This window comes from Vespa crabro, chromosome 1, assembly GCF_910589235.1.
Source record: "Vespa crabro chromosome 1, iyVesCrab1.2, whole genome shotgun sequence".
NCBI lineage: Eukaryota > Metazoa > Arthropoda > Insecta > Hymenoptera > Vespidae > Vespa > Vespa crabro.
In genome coordinates, this window is record NC_060955.1 from 8831634 (window position 1) to 8852522 (window position 20889).

The 20889-nt window shown below is 27.4% G+C and overlaps 4 protein-coding genes across 5 annotated transcripts; 2 read left to right on the top strand and 2 right to left on the bottom strand.

Annotated features, from left to right (window-relative positions):
- Positions 1–578: 578 nt before the first annotated feature.
- Positions 579–2248, bottom strand: LOC124423241 (PITH domain-containing protein GA19395). The gene is made up of 6 exons (XM_046960785.1): positions 2097–2248; positions 1520–1867; positions 1357–1400; positions 1208–1285; positions 1038–1142; positions 579–855 (listed from the first exon to the last, which is right to left on the bottom strand). The coding sequence occupies exons 2-6, from the start codon at positions 1688–1690 to the stop codon at positions 648–650; spliced, it is 606 nt and encodes a 201-aa protein (XP_046816741.1). The 5' UTR covers positions 1691–1867; positions 2097–2248; the 3' UTR covers positions 579–647.
- A 297-nt stretch (positions 2249–2545) lies between these two features.
- Positions 2546–6174, top strand: LOC124423230 (ras-related protein Rab-14). The gene is made up of 7 exons (XM_046960774.1): positions 2546–2954; positions 3333–3445; positions 3532–3658; positions 3736–3853; positions 3992–4110; positions 4213–4281; positions 4395–6174. Exons 2-7 carry the CDS (start codon positions 3340–3342, stop codon positions 4510–4512), a joined length of 657 nt encoding a protein of 218 aa, XP_046816730.1. The 5' UTR covers positions 2546–2954; positions 3333–3339; the 3' UTR covers positions 4513–6174.
- Positions 6175–7907: 1733 nt separating this feature from the next.
- LOC124423218 (protein-L-isoaspartate(D-aspartate) O-methyltransferase-like) lies at positions 7908–9700 on the top strand. Of its 2 annotated transcripts, XM_046960763.1 has the most exons (6): positions 7908–8191; positions 8382–8387; positions 8451–8521; positions 8691–8916; positions 8991–9076; positions 9162–9700. In XM_046960763.1, the coding sequence occupies exons 1-6, from the start codon at positions 8086–8088 to the stop codon at positions 9333–9335; spliced, it is 669 nt and encodes a 222-aa protein (XP_046816719.1). In that variant the 5' UTR covers positions 7908–8085; the 3' UTR covers positions 9336–9700. The 2 variants fall into 2 exon arrangements, with proteins under 2 accessions (XP_046816719.1, XP_046816714.1); XM_046960758.1 differs by having other exon boundaries at positions 7909–8191; positions 8382–8521.
- On the bottom strand, positions 9600–13154 carry LOC124423139 (equilibrative nucleoside transporter 3). Its single transcript, XM_046960580.1, has 11 exons — positions 12850–13154; positions 12514–12676; positions 12322–12403; positions 11992–12170; positions 11820–11914; positions 11706–11756; positions 11405–11637; positions 10899–11136; positions 10729–10814; positions 10458–10657; positions 9600–10388 (listed from the first exon to the last, which is right to left on the bottom strand). Exons 2-11 carry the CDS (start codon positions 12657–12659, stop codon positions 10277–10279), a joined length of 1422 nt encoding a protein of 473 aa, XP_046816536.1. The 5' UTR covers positions 12660–12676; positions 12850–13154; the 3' UTR covers positions 9600–10276.
- Between the last annotated feature and the right edge of the window lie 7735 nt (positions 13155–20889).

The following is a 20889-nucleotide window of genomic DNA, read 5'->3' on the forward strand; positions in this document are numbered from 1 at the left end:
GATTACCTAAAATCCATGGTGTACAGAACAGCTATTGACAATATTGAAACTTGTTATAAAAGAATAGAATAAAATTTTCAATAAATTCGAGCAATATGTAAAAATAAGACTATCATTGATGACAGACATATAGAGAGAATAAAAGATTAATAAGATGTTTGTAGGCTTGTAATCAGGCAAGGATATCATTTCGAACATTTTTTATGAAAATAAGTAGATAGAGTTAATCTCGAAAATGAAGTCAAATAGGGCATATGTTTATATTAACTTTTTTATTATTTCATGTTCTAAAGATACTCTTAACATTTTTTTTGCTCTTATTTTAGAATTTCCTATATGTAATATATGTACGTATAAATTGATTTTGTTAATCGCTTTGATTATCGATTATTTGAAAGCACGTTACTCGATGGTTTCCTTTTCTTAGTTAGGCAGTTATAAAGAGACTTCTTTTCTCTTATATGCCTTATTTTGAGTGAATTGATAATTAACATTGTTTTAAGAAAAAAAAGGTAGCTTTGTGAGAATGGTTTGGATTCAGAAACAATTCTTTATAGCTTATCAATAAGAAGGCATTATTAAAGTAAGAAAAATGTATTTATTTAATCATCAAAATGTTTGAAATTTGAATTTATAATTAAATAAAATCAATTAACTTCTCTGCTCTGATTATTCATTTTCTTAAGTTCATTGCCCTTTTGTGGTATCAGTTCATAAGTACAAATTGTAACACCATGCTGATGAGCAGGCATCCATTCTCCTTTTAGGCCAATGTAATAAATTTTCGATCTTTCAGCTCCACCATTACCAATAAAATGAAGACTCAAGTGATAAACAGTAGAGAATTTTACGACTCTATTATGAATAAATAATACTTTATATGCATCCTTACATTCTTCTATTTATTATATATAATAATTAAGTGACAAAAATTATTATTATATTGAAATAAATATATCTAAATATTTTTATCTACATTTGTATATTACACTTATGTGATCTTAATTATTAAATAATATATTCTAATATGTACATACCGTAGAGGATATTCGTGTACACCAGTTTCATCATTGCAAAGCTCAAATTCTTGATCCGCTTCTATTGTAACATCATCAAAAGTCATATGTGGTCGATTCTTATATCTATATGTAAAACATAACAAATACATATATTTATAAAAATATCTATATATCTATGTAATACTTACAACTTTACTTTGTTTGGACGAGATTGATCTTCACCTCCTATTATAATAAGTCCTTTTAATTTAACATTTCCTGTAAAGCTGCATCAAATAACATTATATTTCACTTTTTAATTTTAAAGTTTAAATATAGATAAAATTCTTTAACTTACGGTATATTGAAAAGAAGCTCCTCGTCAACATCGCTTTCCACAAACTAAAATCAATATAATATATCAAAATTGTGATTCATCTTAAATAATATTAAATTCTGAAATTTTATATGTACCATAACTATTATAACAATCAATTAAAATAAATATTTATAAAATTTACCTTACTAGTGTCTAGTCTTTCTTCCCAAGGTTTGAATACTGTTATTCCACTATTTTCTTCATACTCATTTAAACATTCAACATTATCCATATCTATCTTCTTATATAAATTATACTGAACCCCTAATTCTGCATCATTATGAATACTTCCACAATCGCATTGATGTTCCATATCAGATACATCAATAAAATAATCCAAACTATGTAGTTAAAAGCTTAAATTTTCCCGAAATCGTGATTCCAGAATTATCGAATTTTCGCATATGCGCAATAATAAAAAATTCATGGAAATGATTATATATACACAGTGTATATAAGCTTGGAATGACACAAATATTCTTGAAATTTTCTAAAAACAATATAGAGATTTTATTACAATCTCGTTATATATATATATATATATATATATATATATATATATTTATATATATTTATATATATGTATATTATATATTTAAAAATTTAATATAAATATAAATGAATGAATATGACATTAATATAACCAAAAATATATTATTTTTAATACAAATTGTAATAAGAATATTATTTCTTTAAACGTTTAAAATAAATGATTATACTTAAATCAACTTTATTTATAATGCATCTTTATTTTAAATAAAAATAAATTATATAAAAACTAAATAATCAAATATCTCTGTAACGTTAAAGATGCGTTAGAGAACACAATAAAAGTCCGTTCATTTAATGAACATTTTCGAATATACAAAACACATTCAACGTTAGTAGCGCTATAGTTGGAAAACGGTCAATTTGGAAACTAGATTTGCCACGTAACTACCAATTTCGTTGTATTTTCAAATGTTAATAAATTTTCGTTTGATCAAGTATGTTCCTACTAGTCCTTACTATTTCTTTCTATAGTCTCTACTTGTAAATTCGCGCTAGCAATCCATAATTCTATCATGAATAATATGAAACGTAGAAATAATACTATTGGTCGTTTCACGCAAGATATCTTTTTATATTTAGAATGTCAACCAATGAGTGGATAGCTAAAAGTAGACTGTGTATCGCGCAGTCATCGTTCATAAAAAATTAGAACGAAGCTGTCATAAGAAATGTAGAATTTACAAAATATGTCTTGACCTCTCTGCTTATTAGTTAATAACGATTACAAATTTCAATAAAGTAATTCAAATAAATTACGTACACTTAATAACGTCTTTAGATTTACGAGTGAATCATCTTGATTTTAATGACAAATTGTTTGACGTTTATTCTCCGCCATCATTAATACAGACAGTGAACTGCCATATTGCTCGTGTTAAAAAGGATTCTTAACTATTTACTTCAACGCGGACAATATATCTGAATTTAGTGGTATAGAGAGTCGCTTATCCAGTAAAACTAACGTTAAGAATAATTTCAAGCATTGTTAAGCAGTATAAAGTTTTATCGTAAACGTGTTACAAGAGGTGAGTACGTTTAACAATTTTGACATCACTTTTTTTTTATATCGAATAGTTAGTATCAGTAGTGTAATTCAAGTCTACAGTGCCTAAGGTTTGTTCAAAGAACTATTTATTTCTATAATAATCATTTAAATTAAGTTGACCTTACAATTGAAAATTTTTATTAACAATTGAATATAATAATATTATTTCTGTATAATTAATTCTATAGAAATATATACATGTATCTTGAAAGTAAAAATTAGATTTTGATGATATTCAAATACCAAGTGATAATATTTTTTGCTACTTGCACTATAATATAAGAAGTCATAATTAGTTTAAGTATTTATTAAATCACAGTTTAACACAAGGGAGTGATCAATTTTATATCTTTTATAGGTACAAAATGTCGACTGGACCATACAATTATTCATATATTTTTAAGTACATTATCATAGGTGATATGGGAGTAGGGAAATCGTGCTTACTTCATCAGTTTACAGAAAAGAAATGTAAGCGATTCCAATTGAAACACTTGTAAATAATATTTTTACTTAGTCATTGACTCAATATTTTGAATTTTATGTTGTTCTTTTAGTTATGGCAGATTGTCCACATACTATTGGTGTAGAATTTGGTACTAGAATTATTGAAGTAGCAGGTCAAAAAATAAAATTACAAATATGGGATACTGCAGGACAGGAACGATTTAGGGCTGTTACTAGGTATTTAAAAATCATTACAGTTATTCTTCTATTTCAGTATTTATGAATAAAACTAAACATATTGTTTGTTTATGTAGATCATATTATCGTGGTGCTGCAGGCGCATTAATGGTTTATGACATTACACGTCGTTCTACATATAATCATCTGAGCAGCTGGCTTACAGACACGAGGAATTTGACCAATCCAAGCACTGTATGCAAAATATGATATTGTACATAATGGTATTTATATCTGTAAAGTGTAACTCTATTGGCGTCCATTTGTTAGACATTCTTTTGTTTTTACAATATTAAGAAAGAAGAACAAATAAAACATCAGATTTTATTTAAGGTCATATTTCTGATTGGAAACAAGAGTGATCTAGAAGATCAACGTGATGTAACTTATGAAGAAGCCAAACAATTTGCTGATGAGAATGGTCTTATGTTTGTTGAAGCTAGTGCAAAAACGTAAGCTTGCTTAATATATATATATATATTATACTTCTGAAAATCTTTATATGTTAAATTGTTTTATTCTTCAACTTATATTTCTTTATCATTTTAAAACAGTGGGCATAATGTTGAAGAAGCTTTCTTGGAGACAGCAAAGAAAATATTTCAAAGTATACAAGATGGACGGTAAGATGTTCTTTTATGAAGCAGAATATATGATTAAAAGAAAATAATAAATTAATAGAAATATATTGAGAGTACATTTTACATCAACTTTAAACAAAACATTGTCTTTCTAGATTGGATCTTAATGCTGCTGAATCGGGTGTCCAACACAATCCTAGTCAACCTGGTCGCACTAGTCTTCAAGGAGTGTCAAATGAACAACAAGGAGGAAAAGATTCCTGCTCTTGTTAGGTTATTATTTGTTTGTATATATAAGTGGATTAATTCATCAATATTATTAATGCATATATGATTTATACTAAGTGTAGCAAGCAGATCATCTCTTATCTAATATCCTCCCTTGATCTTTATAAGTGAAATCTACTTAATAACAAAAGAAAAAAAAAGAAAAAATATTCAGGATATTCTTTTTCAGATAATAATAATTTCAAGTTATATTGTCTGGATTTCTGACACAGTTTAGATATATATGTTATAAAAGTTATTTCACTGATATCAGTTTTATGGCTGGCATTCCAAATGGTGTATTAACAATGTGGTTTTTACATGGTTATGGCAACTTATATATATTTTGCATATTATATATATTCTGTTGTGTAATTGGATAGGTATAGAATCGTATGGTATAACGAGTTATTCAAACCATGAAGCCCTTTATAATTTAAAGCGCAGCGAAAGTTCTATGGATATTTGATAGTAGCTTGTTGGTGTGTATAGTATAAGTTATATTACATTCTTTACAAATTATATGATAGGCCTATACATATTTCTCATATGTACATACTACATGGAAGTTGATGCTAAATTTTAAGCTCTATAAGAGTATTAATAGGCCAATATGGTTTTACAGTAGAGACATATCAAGAATAAACTTTCGCAGCGTCTTTGTTTCGCTTCTAACGAAAGAAAAGAAGCTAATAATCATTATTCACGAAGGTGTTCCCATGCCAGGCAAGAAGCTATATTGAATGGTGCTGCTTGCATATTTCTAACGTTATATTATACAGGCTGATAAAGCAGTTATGTGCAATATGGTATTTGTAGAACTTGATACTTCCTGTAGTGACATGTGTAGAATTTATAATAATTTTGAATAGGTCTATTCATTTCCCTTGCATAACAAACTTATGCAACATATGAATTATTACGAGTGTATCAGCATCATCGTATTTTTATATGCTAGATTCTTTTCTGCACAAATAAACTGACCTTCTCTGATGAGAATTATAAACATTCAGCGTTTTGCAAAGATAATTACATTCCAAATTCTAAGTAAACGCACGAATATCAAGAAACTCTCTTGTTAAATTTTATGCTCTCTTCAACATGAATCTTTTTAATAATGAGAAGTGTCTTTGTACACTACTCTATATGTAGATAAATGATGCTTCTGCTGCTTCTCAATAATTATAACAATATCGTCATTTGTTATATACTTGATTTACATTGCACAGCCCTGACAGTAAGCTGAATAAGGAATACAATATTTAATAAAGAATGATTTCTGCTTTTTCATTTCCTTGGCTCATATGATTAATTAATTGAAAAATATTATTTTGCCAAAGTATAAGTTTCATATTAAATAACTATCTATCTCTAAATTTATAAGGAAGTCTGTATTCTTCTTTAAATTTTGTATTCTGTATATAAGCATGCTTAGATCCATTATTAGATGTTTAAATCAAATCTTTTTAGTCCAAGAGTTATATTCATATAAGAGGAAAATGTTTAAAAACAAAAACAAAAATAACAAAAAAAAAAAAAAGAAAGAAAATAGTAAAGTGATTTTAAGTAATTATTTACATAATTCTGATATATTATAATTTCCTGCATTTGTAATATCATTATAAAATAGATCAATCAAAATAAACTGACCAAAGCCTCTTAAATCCATATAAATTTGAACAAATATGGAATTCCTATGGATATGAAACTAAGGTAAAATAAAACCTTCATTTAATTCCTTTTTCTCAGTTATCTTCAAGTTACGAAAATATAACCAAATTTCTAAACAATAATATTGTAGAACGATGCGTGTATATGCTTATTTTCTATATTTTCAAAATCTTTAAGAGAAGTTATTTATCAAATTATTTGGGCATATCGATCTGTGAAATTCAACACTACGAAATGTCGTCCTTTAACCACTTGCACTGAAATGACATGCTATATGTAAACATATGTCGATTGTTAAGTATTGGAAATATATAAATTGTGCGCACCATGCTGTCTGATAGTTATATGTCGTCGATAAGATTTCGGGCGTATCCCGAAAGTGACGAACAGTTGAGCATGGTAAGAACCAAAGAACAATGTTTGAGCTGATATATTAAATATATATTATATATATTATATAAATAGTTTCTTAAAAATTAGATAGGCGGACAAGTGTGCTTATAGAAAAATTGTGCTTATAGAAAAGTCAGTACGAAAAAGCAAAAAATAAATTGTTTACTATATAGTTAAAGTAGGGTTTTTTATGTAGATAAAAAGAATAGACGTTCGGTCAAATTAAAAAAAATATCATTATTAACTTGGATGAGGAAAGTGATAGCGACACACAGCAGTGTTTATGTTTTTCGCAAGAAGTGTTAATTGATGAGAATATTGCAGTACTACTTTCAGAAAGTGTTATTCTTGATTATTGAGTACACGGAAATAAATCTGTATGTGATATACCATTACATCTGCAAGCAAAATACTGGGGATATTTTCCTAGATACATTCCATCTACAAAAATTACAGAGAAGCCCTTAAAGAAGGTGCAAAGTGTGCACGATTGTTAAGTGAAACCATACGAGAATGTACAAAATGTCTTGTTGCTTCACATATTCCAAATTATTTAAAAATTTATCGTTTCGTTAAAGATTATTGATATCATCAATAAAATGTTCTGTATATTAAAGGCGCTTTTTTCTTTTAGATATGTTAACCGTATCTATACTTATTCAGAATTCATTCTCTACATTACGTTCATGTAATCGATCTAAATATTTTATAACAATGATTTTAAATATCAATTCGATGTTAATTTATTTGGATACGTTTATCACGCGCTTTGTTAATAGCCAGGGAAAGTGATTAAATCAATAAGTTAATTGCGTGTTTACAGTTGATATAATTGATTTTTTATTTTTCTATTATATGACATCCAAGATACTATTTTCAGTAAAAAGATAATTTTTTTTTCTTTTCATTAATTTAGAAAAATAATTTATTATATTTATTATGTCGTTAATAATCGTTTGAATTCAGATTGGTATTAAGTTGAATTAATTTTTCAAACACCAAAATTTAATGAATTTAAATCGAGTACGATTAAATAATGTTTTGAATATTCGCGAATATTTTATTTATTTGATGATTTTAATAACATTCGGAGAATACTTCTAAAATTTATTGTGGGTCATTTAGAAATTATTTTGCAATGATTTTAATTAGGATAGATAATTTTAATTATGGAAATTTTAACACAATTGATATAATTTAATGTTAATATAATTCAAGAACGATACAATGCTAACAATAATTTGTAGAATGACGTGAGAACGAGTCTCATCTTTTGTTTTTGATTGGCTGGCATCTTATCTTTCAGAAGTACCAATTTCACGGTAGTGACTAAGGTGTAGGGTCGCTACAAACTGTTCAAAATGTTTTTGACTTCATATATTTTGTGAACTTTTAGTTAATGGCAATTATCGACAATTTTAGATCAATGAGATCATAAGAAGATTGAATTTTTCTGTTTATCTGATAAGTACACAATTATTCAAAATTCATTCTCTATCGAAAATAAAATATTTTATGGTACCGCTAGCCTTGTTTTTGGCTGCGGTATATACGTATGAAATGTCTACCTTTGGACGATTTAAAACGAAAAACAACCTATATTTGATGTTTCATTTAAGACGTAAGTAATATTATATCGAATTCATAAGGTTTCGATACCTACAAATTGACCAATAAGTTGACATGTCAAGTTGTTATAAACACAATATTTTGACATGGCATATCCTTTCTTATTTTCCTTTAATTTCATTTTATTACTTAATTTGTAATTAATTTTTAATATTGTTCTCAAATAAAAATACTATTTGCAGGATCAGGTATTATTAAATCACAACATGTTTATGATGCTATGTATGCTGTTGATAGAAAATATTTTATAGATTTACCTGTTGCTTATATTGATGCTCCACAAAAACTTGGATTTGGAGCAACAATAAGTGCTCCACATATGGTATTTATTTTTATTATTTTTGTATTATATATTATATTATTGATTACATTAAGTTTTAAACATTTTATTTTGATTTTTTTTGAAAAATGATATAAGTATTTATATAAAATAGTTAAGAACTGAAGATGAAAGAAAATGAAAAATTGGAATACAAATGAGAATTGTTTAGCATGCACATGTCTTGGAATTACTTCAAGACAAATTACGCGTTGGTGGAAGAGCATTAGATGTTGGATCAGGATCTGGTTATTTGACAACCTGCATGGCATATATGTTAGGACCTTATGGAACAGCTATAGGAATTGAACATATTCCAGAACTTCAAGAAATAGCTAAAGCAAACATAGAAAGCTGTTATCCAAAGTTTCTTACTTATGGACGTATTGAATTAGTTGGTAAATTGAGATTCTTTAATCATTGATAATTTATGTTATTTATTTGTACATTATTAAAGGATTGCCATTTATAGTTGGAGATGGAAGATTAGGATATCCACCAAAAGCACCTTATGATGTTATTCATGTTGGAGCAGCAGCAAAGGAAGTACCTCAACCTGTAAGAGCTCAGAATTGATTCATGATATTCTTTTTTAATTTCATAAAATATTGCAATATACTAAAAAACTTAATTTGTTTTATAGCTAATTGATCAATTAGCTTTTGGAGGAAGATTGATAATTCCTGTAGGTCCAGATTCTTCCAATCAGACTTTAGTCCAGATTGACAAAAAAATGAATGGAGAAATTGAACAAAAGTCATTAATGGGCGTAGTATTTGTACCACTTACTGACAAGCAACATCAACTGAAATCATGAGGGTTGTGCAAGCTCCAATAAGTGAGCATTTTGTTATTTATAGTTATGAGTATTCATATTACTTTGTAATTACTTTTGCTGTGAACAAGGAGATTAAAATTTGTTGGCAAAAGAACTGAGTACGAATGAAACAAATAAGTTTATTATGATATTTATTCTATAAATATTTTAAATTTATCTAATACATAACAAACTATACACATTTTTTGAAATATGAAATAGAGAGTAAATAATAAAATGTGCAAATAACAATATATTCCGTAATTATTTTCTTCTTTGCTTTATATCACTTAGTTATAATAGACTCTGTACATGAGACATTCAAACAAGAATGTATTAATAAATGCTGATTTATGTGACTAGAATTTCGATATTTTATGCTAAAATTTTCATACCACTTGAGAAACATACAAGTTTTTATGCATATTTATAAAAGTTTTACTGGTGACAATATTATAAAATTATTATATGAAAACATTTATATAAATTTTGTCAAAGAATCATAAAAATGTGATACAGTTAACACTTTTTTATATATCTAAAATTATTCATATAACGATAATATTCTACCATTGTGTTTTATTACATTACAATATTACTATTTTAAAATATTATGGAAACCACCATTGATACTTATATTTCTATTATTGTACAAACATCTCTGCATTTACTTCTCATATTTTTTTACTATTTAATTACTAACTACATTTAAATTGTGATAATAATAATACATTTTGTCGTAATACCCTGAAAACCATGTTTTAAAATAGAGTAATGTATCATATAGGAAATTATAAAATGTAGTTACAATGATATTTAATAATACTTATATGAAAAATTATCTTCAAATGTATTAAATTCTAAAAGGATTTAAAATTAACAATATATTTATGTTTGAGTGGTATAAAAGCCAATAAAATTAAGTATATACCTTGGTTATATTACAAAGCTTTAACCATGTAAAGGCTAAGAGCTGCGCCAGTTGTTAATCCTATACCAAGGAAAGCCCCCATCATCGCAGATGCAATTTCTTTTTCTTGTGTGTTTACCATTCTGTACAAAAAGATAACATATAAAAATTATTAGTTCCATCAAACATAAAATATATAATAAAATACTCACGTTGGAGCTAATATAAATGATAAATTACACAAATAACCATTAGTTACAGCAAATAAAATAGTTATACAAATGTAGTAAATGTCATTGTGTATATAAACATGTAAATGATGTCTTGGTTGTGCATTACAAAACATCAAAGCTGGTATAAAAACAATTCTTGTTATGCTTAAGAATATGACGTGGTATGGTTTACTTCTAGGCTGTAATAAATATGTATATTACTGTATATAAGATACTTTCTAATAAGATCATAATAGTAATTTTTATTTACCATTTGTAAAATGCCTGATAAAACTCTACCAACATAATCACCTGTGCTAAAAATTAGATATGTTACCACAGGTACAAAGTATGTATCTAAAACAAATAGAAAAATTTTCAAATTTCTTTAAAATTATGAGTATATGTATATACATAGATAAAAAAAAAAAATTAACAAACCATTCCAAGCATATCCCTTTCCTTTATTTTCACTTTCAACTAGTACAGTTATAGCTGGATAAACTGTGACGGTTATAAAGAATACAAGAAATACACTAATACCATAATGCCAAATTTTTTTAATAATATTTATATATGAAATTGTATGTACTTGTGAAAACATTACTTCTGCATTAACAGAAAAATCTGATTCTATACGTTCAGGAAACTTATCCAGCATATGATGCTTAAAGAATGCCTGCAAATAAAAAAAAATATGCATATTTTGAATAAATTCACACAATACGATTAAGATAATGCAGATGGTACAATGTGGATTTTACTTGTATATATGTATGTTAATGATTTGATCATTACCATAAGTGGCTTAGCATATATTAAAAGAGTCATAACAAAATTGTAAATACCTATTTGTGATAAAAAAAAATAATATCAATTATTCTTGCTAACCAAATTATTATCAAAGAAAGAAAAGAAATATAACTTATATCTACTTAAAGACTTACTGCTTTTTCTAAAATTATATAAGCAATTAAAGAGAGAAGCAATATAGTATCTCCAATAATAAAATACATTAAGCCTGAAAGTACAGGACTAGCACCAATCCAAAGAGAGATTACTTCTGCTAAAGCTGTAAATATGCCTCCTAAAGCTTGGCCCCCAGACATAGCAGTTATATATTTTGGAGAAAAACGTCCAACTATACCCATTAAACTACCTCCAAAAATTGCACTTGCAGCTAAAAAATGTATAAAAATTTCAGTTTTTATAGATTTTAGACATTAATAAATTTTAATATTTACGTACCATTGACAAATGCTACGATAGTCAAAATAATTACTAAAAATGTAGCTTGCCCTGAAAATATAAAATAATTTAATTAAATATTTATTTTTATTTACTTGCATGATTTTTACTTACATTTGTCTGTATTTATTTTCACAAATACAGTTGTCATGATAAATAATAGAAGAATAATACATTGAGATCCTATCATTCTTGTTCTTAAAGGTATCCTAAAAATTTGATTACTTTTTCATGATAACAGTAATAAGATAACTTTATTGTATCTATATTTAAAAGTAATACTTACGTTTTGCTGATAAATGTATTTAGTATTAGAAATAACGTATTTGGTAAAGCACTTGCTACATTTAAATAAGAAGTAAAACTAGCTTGAAGATCTGTCTTTGTTTCTAAATTTTCAGTATAATTATAATTAGAAGTTCTAGTATCATTATCATGAATTTGTCGAAATTTGTACATCCAATACTAAAATTATATTGATAAAGTTGAAATATTTTCTGATACATATGAATCATATCAATCAAATAATAATATATATGTATGTATGTATGTATATATGTATATATATGTGTATGTATATATATAAAACATATATATATATATATATTAAACTTACATCATCTGCAGTAATGAAAAAACTCCATGGAATTAATATATTTATTCCAAGCAGGTAAAAAACTATATAAGCAAAGTTATATCTATAAATAAAAGAAAATTTGTTTAGATCTTATTAAATACAAAATTTAGTAATGATATTATATTAGTGACATGTAGTAGTAATATCTATAAATTTCAAATTTATTCATACCTGTCAAGAGGCTCATCTTGTTTTAAAAATGGTTTTTCGTCAGGTATAGATACATTTGGATCATCAAATTCTGTTTCTAAATCATCTTCAAATTCACTGTCAGACACACCCCCTAATAAGGGTCTTCTATTAATAGAGTATGACATGATAATGTTTAGTACATCTGAAACAATGTTCTTTGTCAAGATATTTTATTTTCATTGATATTGAAACATCAAAAATGTATTGTGCTATAACACAAAAAAAAACTTAATGAATCATTATAGAAATAAACTATATATAAAAATATTTGATATATATAAGTGATTCATAATAATAAAAAAATATTCATATTACAGTGAAAGGTATGAGAAGAGCGAATGTTGTCCTTCAGTAATAACCAACGAATGTATTTTTTTGTATTATACCAGTTATGTTCACTAAGTTACGTCGTTTAAGCAAATGTCGATACTGCCAAGTATTCATATTTCTTTATATGATGGTAATACAATTTAATAATATTTATGACATCTGTACGATCCGATAAGTCTAATCACTATCCCATTATCTGTTATTATAATAAAACGAAGCGCGTTCGTCTGAATCATTTAGCCATACTTTAAAGTCTCCATCTTACCATAATATACTTAGAGAACTGTATTATCGATGTATCGTTTTGTTTTACTAGTCTCCTAGGATAATTTCGCAATATTTATATAAACTATTACGTGATATTTGGATTACAGTGACATCTCTTGGTATAAATTTAAATTTATACAACCAGTTCATAAAGATAATACAGATTCGTGTAAATTCGTACAAGTTTGTACACATTCATACGAGTTTCTGTAGATACAAATTCTTTTTTAAATTTTATTAGTGATATTCAATTGTAAAGTTTTTTCTGCATGACTAATTTTCCTAATAAATATTGAAATTCTAATCAATTAAATATACGAATATTATACTAGAATTATCATAGTAGTACTAATGATAATTATATGTTTATATGTTAATGTTTTTATTGTCATTATATGTTTTTTCATATAGCAATATTAGAAATTAGAAATTACATTCAATTAAAAATGTTTGTCAAATACGTAATTCTTTGGATTATATTTATTATTATACCTACAATTAGTTATAAATTCCTTTTTGTTTCATTTATTCCGATTGGCTTTTCTCTTTATTTTTCTATGTTCAATTATACAAAGTACAAATTTGTGTTGACATACATACGTTTCAAATTTGTCTATTTTCTAATGATACGATTATATAAAAATAATGTGTACGTTAAATTCGTTACAGTTGAAATTCGTTAAATAATCATCTTTATCTATCTTATGTAATAACATTATATTACGTACATATCAATTTACAATTCTACGATTAGATATTGTATCAGTTCTGGCAATTTTTCAATGTTTATTATTTAATTATTAATTCGTTTAACCCGATAACAATATTACTCAACTTCCTAATAACAAATGGCTATTTTTTAACGCATAAAATATAAAATAAAACAAAAAAGAAATTGTATTATAAAATAAGCTATAAAACATGCCTATAAAACAAAAATAATAAAAGAAATAAAAGAAGACAAAAAATACATATTAAAGTCTTTTAATACATTATCATATACATATGTACGATTCGAAGGTGAAATCTGTGACAAAGCAAATTGTTTTGAATTATCGTTGATCGTCTAGGAATATACAGGCATATGTATGTATATCAATCGTCCTCCGATTTTTCTTGATTTCAAATCGGATCCGATGATTCTAGATTTTTTAGATTTGTCTTTTTCTTTTTTTTCTCTCATCTCGATCTTCGCTTTTTTCTTTTCCTCGCACTCTTGTCATCATGCATACTTTTCTTTTTCCACTTGAGCCTGTCATTTTTATTACTATGATTATCATGTTTCATCGCAATGCTATAAAAAATAAAGATCTATCAATCGAACAATATGTGAGTTTTTTATCGAATCGCATTGGTATTCTGATTGATCAAATGACCGGGCTTTAATTGGTCATCAGCATTGACTATGTGGATGGCCCATTTATTTATATTTCTCAATCGATCTCTTTTTCTTTCTCTTTATTCTATGTACACGAGTTCCAATAATAAAGTAAGATCGGAACGAGGTAGCGAGAAGCACAAGAAGCAAAAGACAAGAATCCCTCTTTCCTTCGTCGTGAATGTGTATAGAGAGGCATAAATTTAATGAAAGGTGCCATGTTAGTGGTGGTAGTGATGGTGATGGTGATCGGTAAATGTGTGTGGTGGTTGTCTGCCCGTGATGTTGTATTGTGTTTCACCGCTTAGTCACGTGATAGTCGGATGAATTTGCGTCAATGGTGACCTCCGCGTTCGCGTATCCGCACATACCGGGGCCATGCCGCGCGATTCTTAGCGTTGGGTACCGGTTGTTCTTTCTCTCTTTCTTTCTCTCTTTCTCTTTCTCTTCTTTTTTCATGAACTTTCGATCAAGTTCTCGACCGCGAATCAAGCAACGATTCAAATATCGATATTTTGCCATTCCAAATTTTATCTTATTTTCTTCTGTCTTATTCATTCGTTTCAATTCAAACAAAACCTAAAAAAATACAGAAAAGTCCTTCTTGTTATAAGCGAATAGAAAAAATATTTTCTCAGTTTTTCCATATTTCTTCTTTTTCATTTGAATATTCCTATTTACTCTATCCAAGCACTTTTTGTTGTTCCTTTTTCCGAAAAGAAAACTTTTTCAAAACTTTTCTACTTGATGATGATGATGGTGAATGAAAATTGGAAAACGGTTGATCGGTCAGGTAATAGCAAAGTAGAATGCATTCGAGAATTCAGATAAGCTAAGTTAAAAGCCGGTTTTAAGCGGTTAATCGAAGCTCGATATGAAATCGTACCATAATCTTTTCTCCATTTCATTTTTTTCTCTTTTCATCGACGTCACTTTTCTGGCTATATTTATTTTCATTTCTTAATTCAAGAAATAGACAGAATATATATATATATAATAAAACAACAAGTCTTTTCCTAAAAAGTAATTCTTAAGAAAAACTGGAACGTAATTTCGAACGTTACCGATTCCCATCGCCAGTGTCTTTCCTGAAAAAAAAACAAGGAGAGAGAGAGAGAGAGAGAGAGAGAGAGAGAGAGAGAGAGAGAGAGAAAGAGAGAGATAGAGACGGAAGAGGACGTGAAACGGATGAAGGAACATAGAAACGTGTAAAAGAACATTCGTGACACTCTCACAAAAAAGAGTCGGAGAGAAAAAGCCGAGGGAATGAAGATAGAGTTCGAACGATACATCGTATATTTTACTACTTCTTGAGACTGTTACAACAACAGGGTATCCGAGAAGTTAAGTATATTTTTGAAAGAGTAATTTTTCTTTTTCATTTCGTTTCATTTTTCATATTTTTGCGCGAATTTTTCAATATTCGAATTTAATCACTACCTAAACCTGATCTCACAAGTATTACGTCAATGTTATATGTATGTGTATATATGTATATATGTGTACGTACGACTCAGTTAAATAAATGCGATACCTTCAAAAGGTTTTACGCGACCGTAAAACATAAATCCGTTTACAATCTTACGTCACATTCCAAATAATATTCATAAATACGTATGTATTTACAAACGACAATCGTCATCGCTACCTCCGATTTCTTTTGTTTTTATACGTGAATATAAATATTAGGTGGACCGGAAAATAATGTCGCTTTCTTAATTAAATTCAAACGAATAAATTTTTAAAAAGTTTTTATTTTTAATCACAATCAAATATCGACATGCGCAGAAACGACATTACTTTCCGGTCCACCTAATATAACATGACATTGCTATTAAACATTTTATAATCTCATTTATTGGTTTTTCTATAATTAAATAAAAAATTGTGAGTAAGTAATTGGAGGAGCATTGTCTTTGAAGAAAATGAAATTATTATCCACTATCTTTATAAATATGAGAGAAGAGGCTGAGTTGGAACGTTTAAAAAATTCTGGAAATATTTTGTCTCATTTCCTCTCTCTATCTCTCTTTCTCTTTCTTTCTTCCTCTTTTTTATCCCTAAAAACGAATCGACGTGTGTTTGGTGTGAGACTCGTTAGCGCTTTCACGACTCCCGCGACGTTTCTCGTTGTGTGAACGAAAAATCTAAATTGTTCATATACGCACGTAGTGACGCACGAAAGTCGAGTTTACAAAACCAAATGGCGATTTGTCGAGGCCGTGCGAATTCGGAGATCGTGTCTCATTCTTTCGTTCCACTTTATTTATCCCGTCCTACGTCTCTCTCTCTCTCCCTCTTACTCTCTCTTTTTCTTTCCGTATAAAGTAATTTGTGCTTTCTTACTATCATATGGAAATTTTAGTTGATTTTCTGTTTCCAAATTGGGTCCTTTGCTTTCTCTTTCTCTCTTTTTCTCTCTCTTTCTCTCTATTTCTCTTTTTTGTAAGTAGTATTTAAATTATTTTCTCTAATTTTGGTACAAGAACTTCATTCGATTTTTTCTTCCTATATTTCTTTTTCTTGCCGTCTCTTTCTTTTTCTTTCTTTTTTCGTGAAAAATTAAATATTTTCTCTTATCCTTATATATATACTACATTTAATTTTCTTTTTTTAAATTTGTTTTCTTTGCTTTCTCTTCTTTTTTTTATCTATCATACAACATATCGATTTTAACATCGATCAAATCGTTACGAGAATCGATTTTCTTCATATTCAAAACCAAAGCCTTGTCCAGGAGGAAGGACAAGGACATATAAATCTGATGAGGCGAATTGACAGCTTCGTTCACGTGAGCGAAGTTACGAATACAAATTCTCTCAGCGTGGAATAATTTTCACGTTCATTGCGACATATTGTTGAGAGAAGAGAACGTAACATAGCTAATTTCATAGACGAGTCCTGGCCATTCTTCGAAGCAATGTTCGGAATAATTTAAATATTTAAAATTCCGCGCGATTGCATTGAATGTTACACGTAGCTATTACAACGCCCACACATTTTTCGATTTGTTTCAGAACAAATATTTTTGCAGATGTTACTCTCTTACGTTTGTGAAATTTATAGGATTTCTTTGTTAAACATAGTTATCCTAATGTGTCCTTTTATCGACATCGATCGATCGATAGAACAAAAAAGAGAAAACAAAATTGTGAAGATTTAAATGATGATTTAAAAGGTCACTTCATATGTTATTTTCTATGTAACAAAAAATAATAATAAAAATCTTTAATAGCTTTGTAGTTACATATTGTAAAAGTTTACCTGATCCGCCTATTGTATATTCATGTACACGTATATATATATGTATATATATATATATGTGAATATATATATATATATATATATATATATATATATATATATATATATACATATAACTATAGATAAATGCATCAACACACCTTGCCGTACTTCTTTCCTCCTTCGAGATTTTGCAATAATTCGTAACGACTAGCTCCATCGCGCTCGATATGTACATTTGTTTGTAGTAAGTACTTGGAATCGATTGATGATACGTTTCATGGTACATGCTACGAAATATTTCGATTACTCAAAATATCTCACATAGGTATGTTTTATATATATAAATTTTTGTATACATATATACGTATATATAAACACAAAAGATGACACGTAAGAAAAATTGTCGTACATTTCTTAACAATCGTGTACGATTATTTTTATTACGTAATTATAATTATTCATCCTTGTATTCGAATTGTAGAACTTTCGACGACGTCGATGATCGAACCTCGAGAATCTAAATTCTCCTAAAGATATGTGGCGAGGTTGAACATACATTCGCAACACGTGGAAGAGACGAAGAAAAACGACTGGTGATATTCCATCGTTTGGCGTACTCGAACGTGTTAAAATGACTGAACAAACTTTGGTGATTGTTCTTTTGAAAATTTCCTCGTTCCCGGGCAAATTTATTTATTCATCTTAACGAAAAAAAGAAAGAAAAAAAAAAGTGTTCGCGAGAATCAACTCTTTAACTGTGTCACTAAATGCCAAAGGATCATTATAAAGTCATTAGAATGATCTCATTCGAGAAATAGATAAAGACGAAACACTATGTAAACGTTGCTCTCGTTAAAGCTAATTGAAATTTCATTAGATCGGAATACAAGTTGGACTTTCTGTGCCAAGGTATTAATGGAAGAGAGTTAAGAGGGAGGGGGTAAAATGGAGCATGGCATTGAAAAAAATGTCGAAGGATTACTCCCGCCTGACCGATAAACAAATCAAATCTGATGTAAAATGAAACGTGCCATCTTCAGAAGTTTGTAAGCGTGTATATCGTATATATGTATATATATATGCACTTATGTCTTGAAAGATGTTCTGAAACATATAAAATCATAACGCGAAGCCTCATTGATGGGTAATAAAAAAATTAAATGTAATTGTGAATTTTTGCAACAAAATGTTCTCGGTTGACCCGAAAGATTCGTTTGAAAAAAACGCTTTAGTATTCGTCAATGATTTAAAGATTATGAATAATTTCTACGTCAGCATAATATTCGTTGAAAAGACACGATGTCAAAACGTCGTTCGAAATGAACAACATTGTTGTCGATCGAGAAAGGAGCGTATAATAGATAGGTTCACTACTTATAGTACTCGTAATAGAACAATACAATCAATGATTTTCCTCAATCGTTGGATTCATAAGAAAAAATTGGAGAAAACGAACGAGGAAACAAGTTAATTTATTTTCCTTGTTTAATGTTAATTATTTTTAACTGTTATTAACACATGTTTAGTACCGAATCCGATTGAATATAAATTATTTAATACTTTTTCATAACTTTGTGTAAATTAAAGGAAAGAGAATTCATTTTTATATTTTTTATATTACATGTAAGTTGTTATATATAATAATATTTTTTATATTAATTGTTGATTTTTTTAGCTGTTATTAATGTTTAACATCAAATCGATTTTCTGAAGACAAATCAATATATTCATCTAACATTTTTTATAACTTTTTGTAGATTAAAGATACAGGAGAATTCATTGCTAAATTTTTTATATGAGACTACTTTTATTAAAAAATGCAGGTACTTGTAATTTTTTAAGCGTCACAAAAGAAATGTTCGAAACGTTTTATATAGAATCTAAAAAATTGAATTTGAATCACTGATGACCCTAACGTCATTCAATAAGTTCATTAAAACAGTTCGTGATAAAAGTAGAGATTTTATAAACATCCGGCACAAACGTCATGATTATAAGAAATCGTATATCATTAGTCCTATTGATTACATACACTTCATTTTACGTGGTAAAGATTTTTAAGTTCATCAGAATTTCTTGTGCAATGATTACAATTAAGTTTGATAGCTCTTAAATAAAACTAGATCTGTGATTAAGACTTTTAAAGTATTACGTATTTTAATCCTTTATAACTCCATGTCATTTTGAAGTCATATACTTAAATCTTCGTATTTTTAAAGTTTTATTTCATTTTAAACTTAATTATTATTTCATATCTGAAATTTTTATTATATTATATACACTGTATATAATTTATATATTTATATATTTATATTATATTATATAATATAGTATAATATAAATAATATAATAACATAATATAATATATGTAATCGTAATATGTATTTATTTCATATGGTTTTCGACCTTTGAAATGAGGGGATCAATTTCTTTTAACAATATTTCTCTTATATTACAAATTTATCGAATTTTACATATGTATAATATTGTATATATTATTATATTCATATTTCTTCTTTTTCTTCTTTCCATTGTTTTCTTTTGATTATTATCTCTCTTATCCATTTCGCTTTTTCTGAAGTATTTTTCAGTAGTTCATTTATCGTTTTTGTTCTCATTGATATGTCCTGCAATCTCCAGCTAAATATTTTGTTTATTTCCCGTAAGTAATCTATATTCGTTTTCTACGACACTTTTTCAGAATTTGTTACTCCTTATCTAATTAACACATTTAAATCTTGCAATTAGTTTTTATTATTTATCTTAGTATTCAGTTATCAAATACTTTGCTTTTTTCTATGATGCATAATTTTGTATCTTTCATTATTCTATCATATTACTCCTTCTTTCTTTTTTTCCTCCACTTTTTCCATCGCCTATTCATTTCTTTTTTAACATGTTCTCTTTCTTTGTCTCATCTTGATTTTCTTCATACATCTTTTTTTTTATTCGTTTCCAGTATTGTTCTATTATTATTTTATTTTTGGTTCTTTCTTCTGATTTTTTTTCTATTTGCTTCTTATCTTTTCAATTTTCATTTCTTCTAATAAAAAGATTATATGTGAAGGTGTATTATTATCTAATCCTAATATCTACTTTACATATTTTTCTTGTATTTTTTCTATTTTATCTAT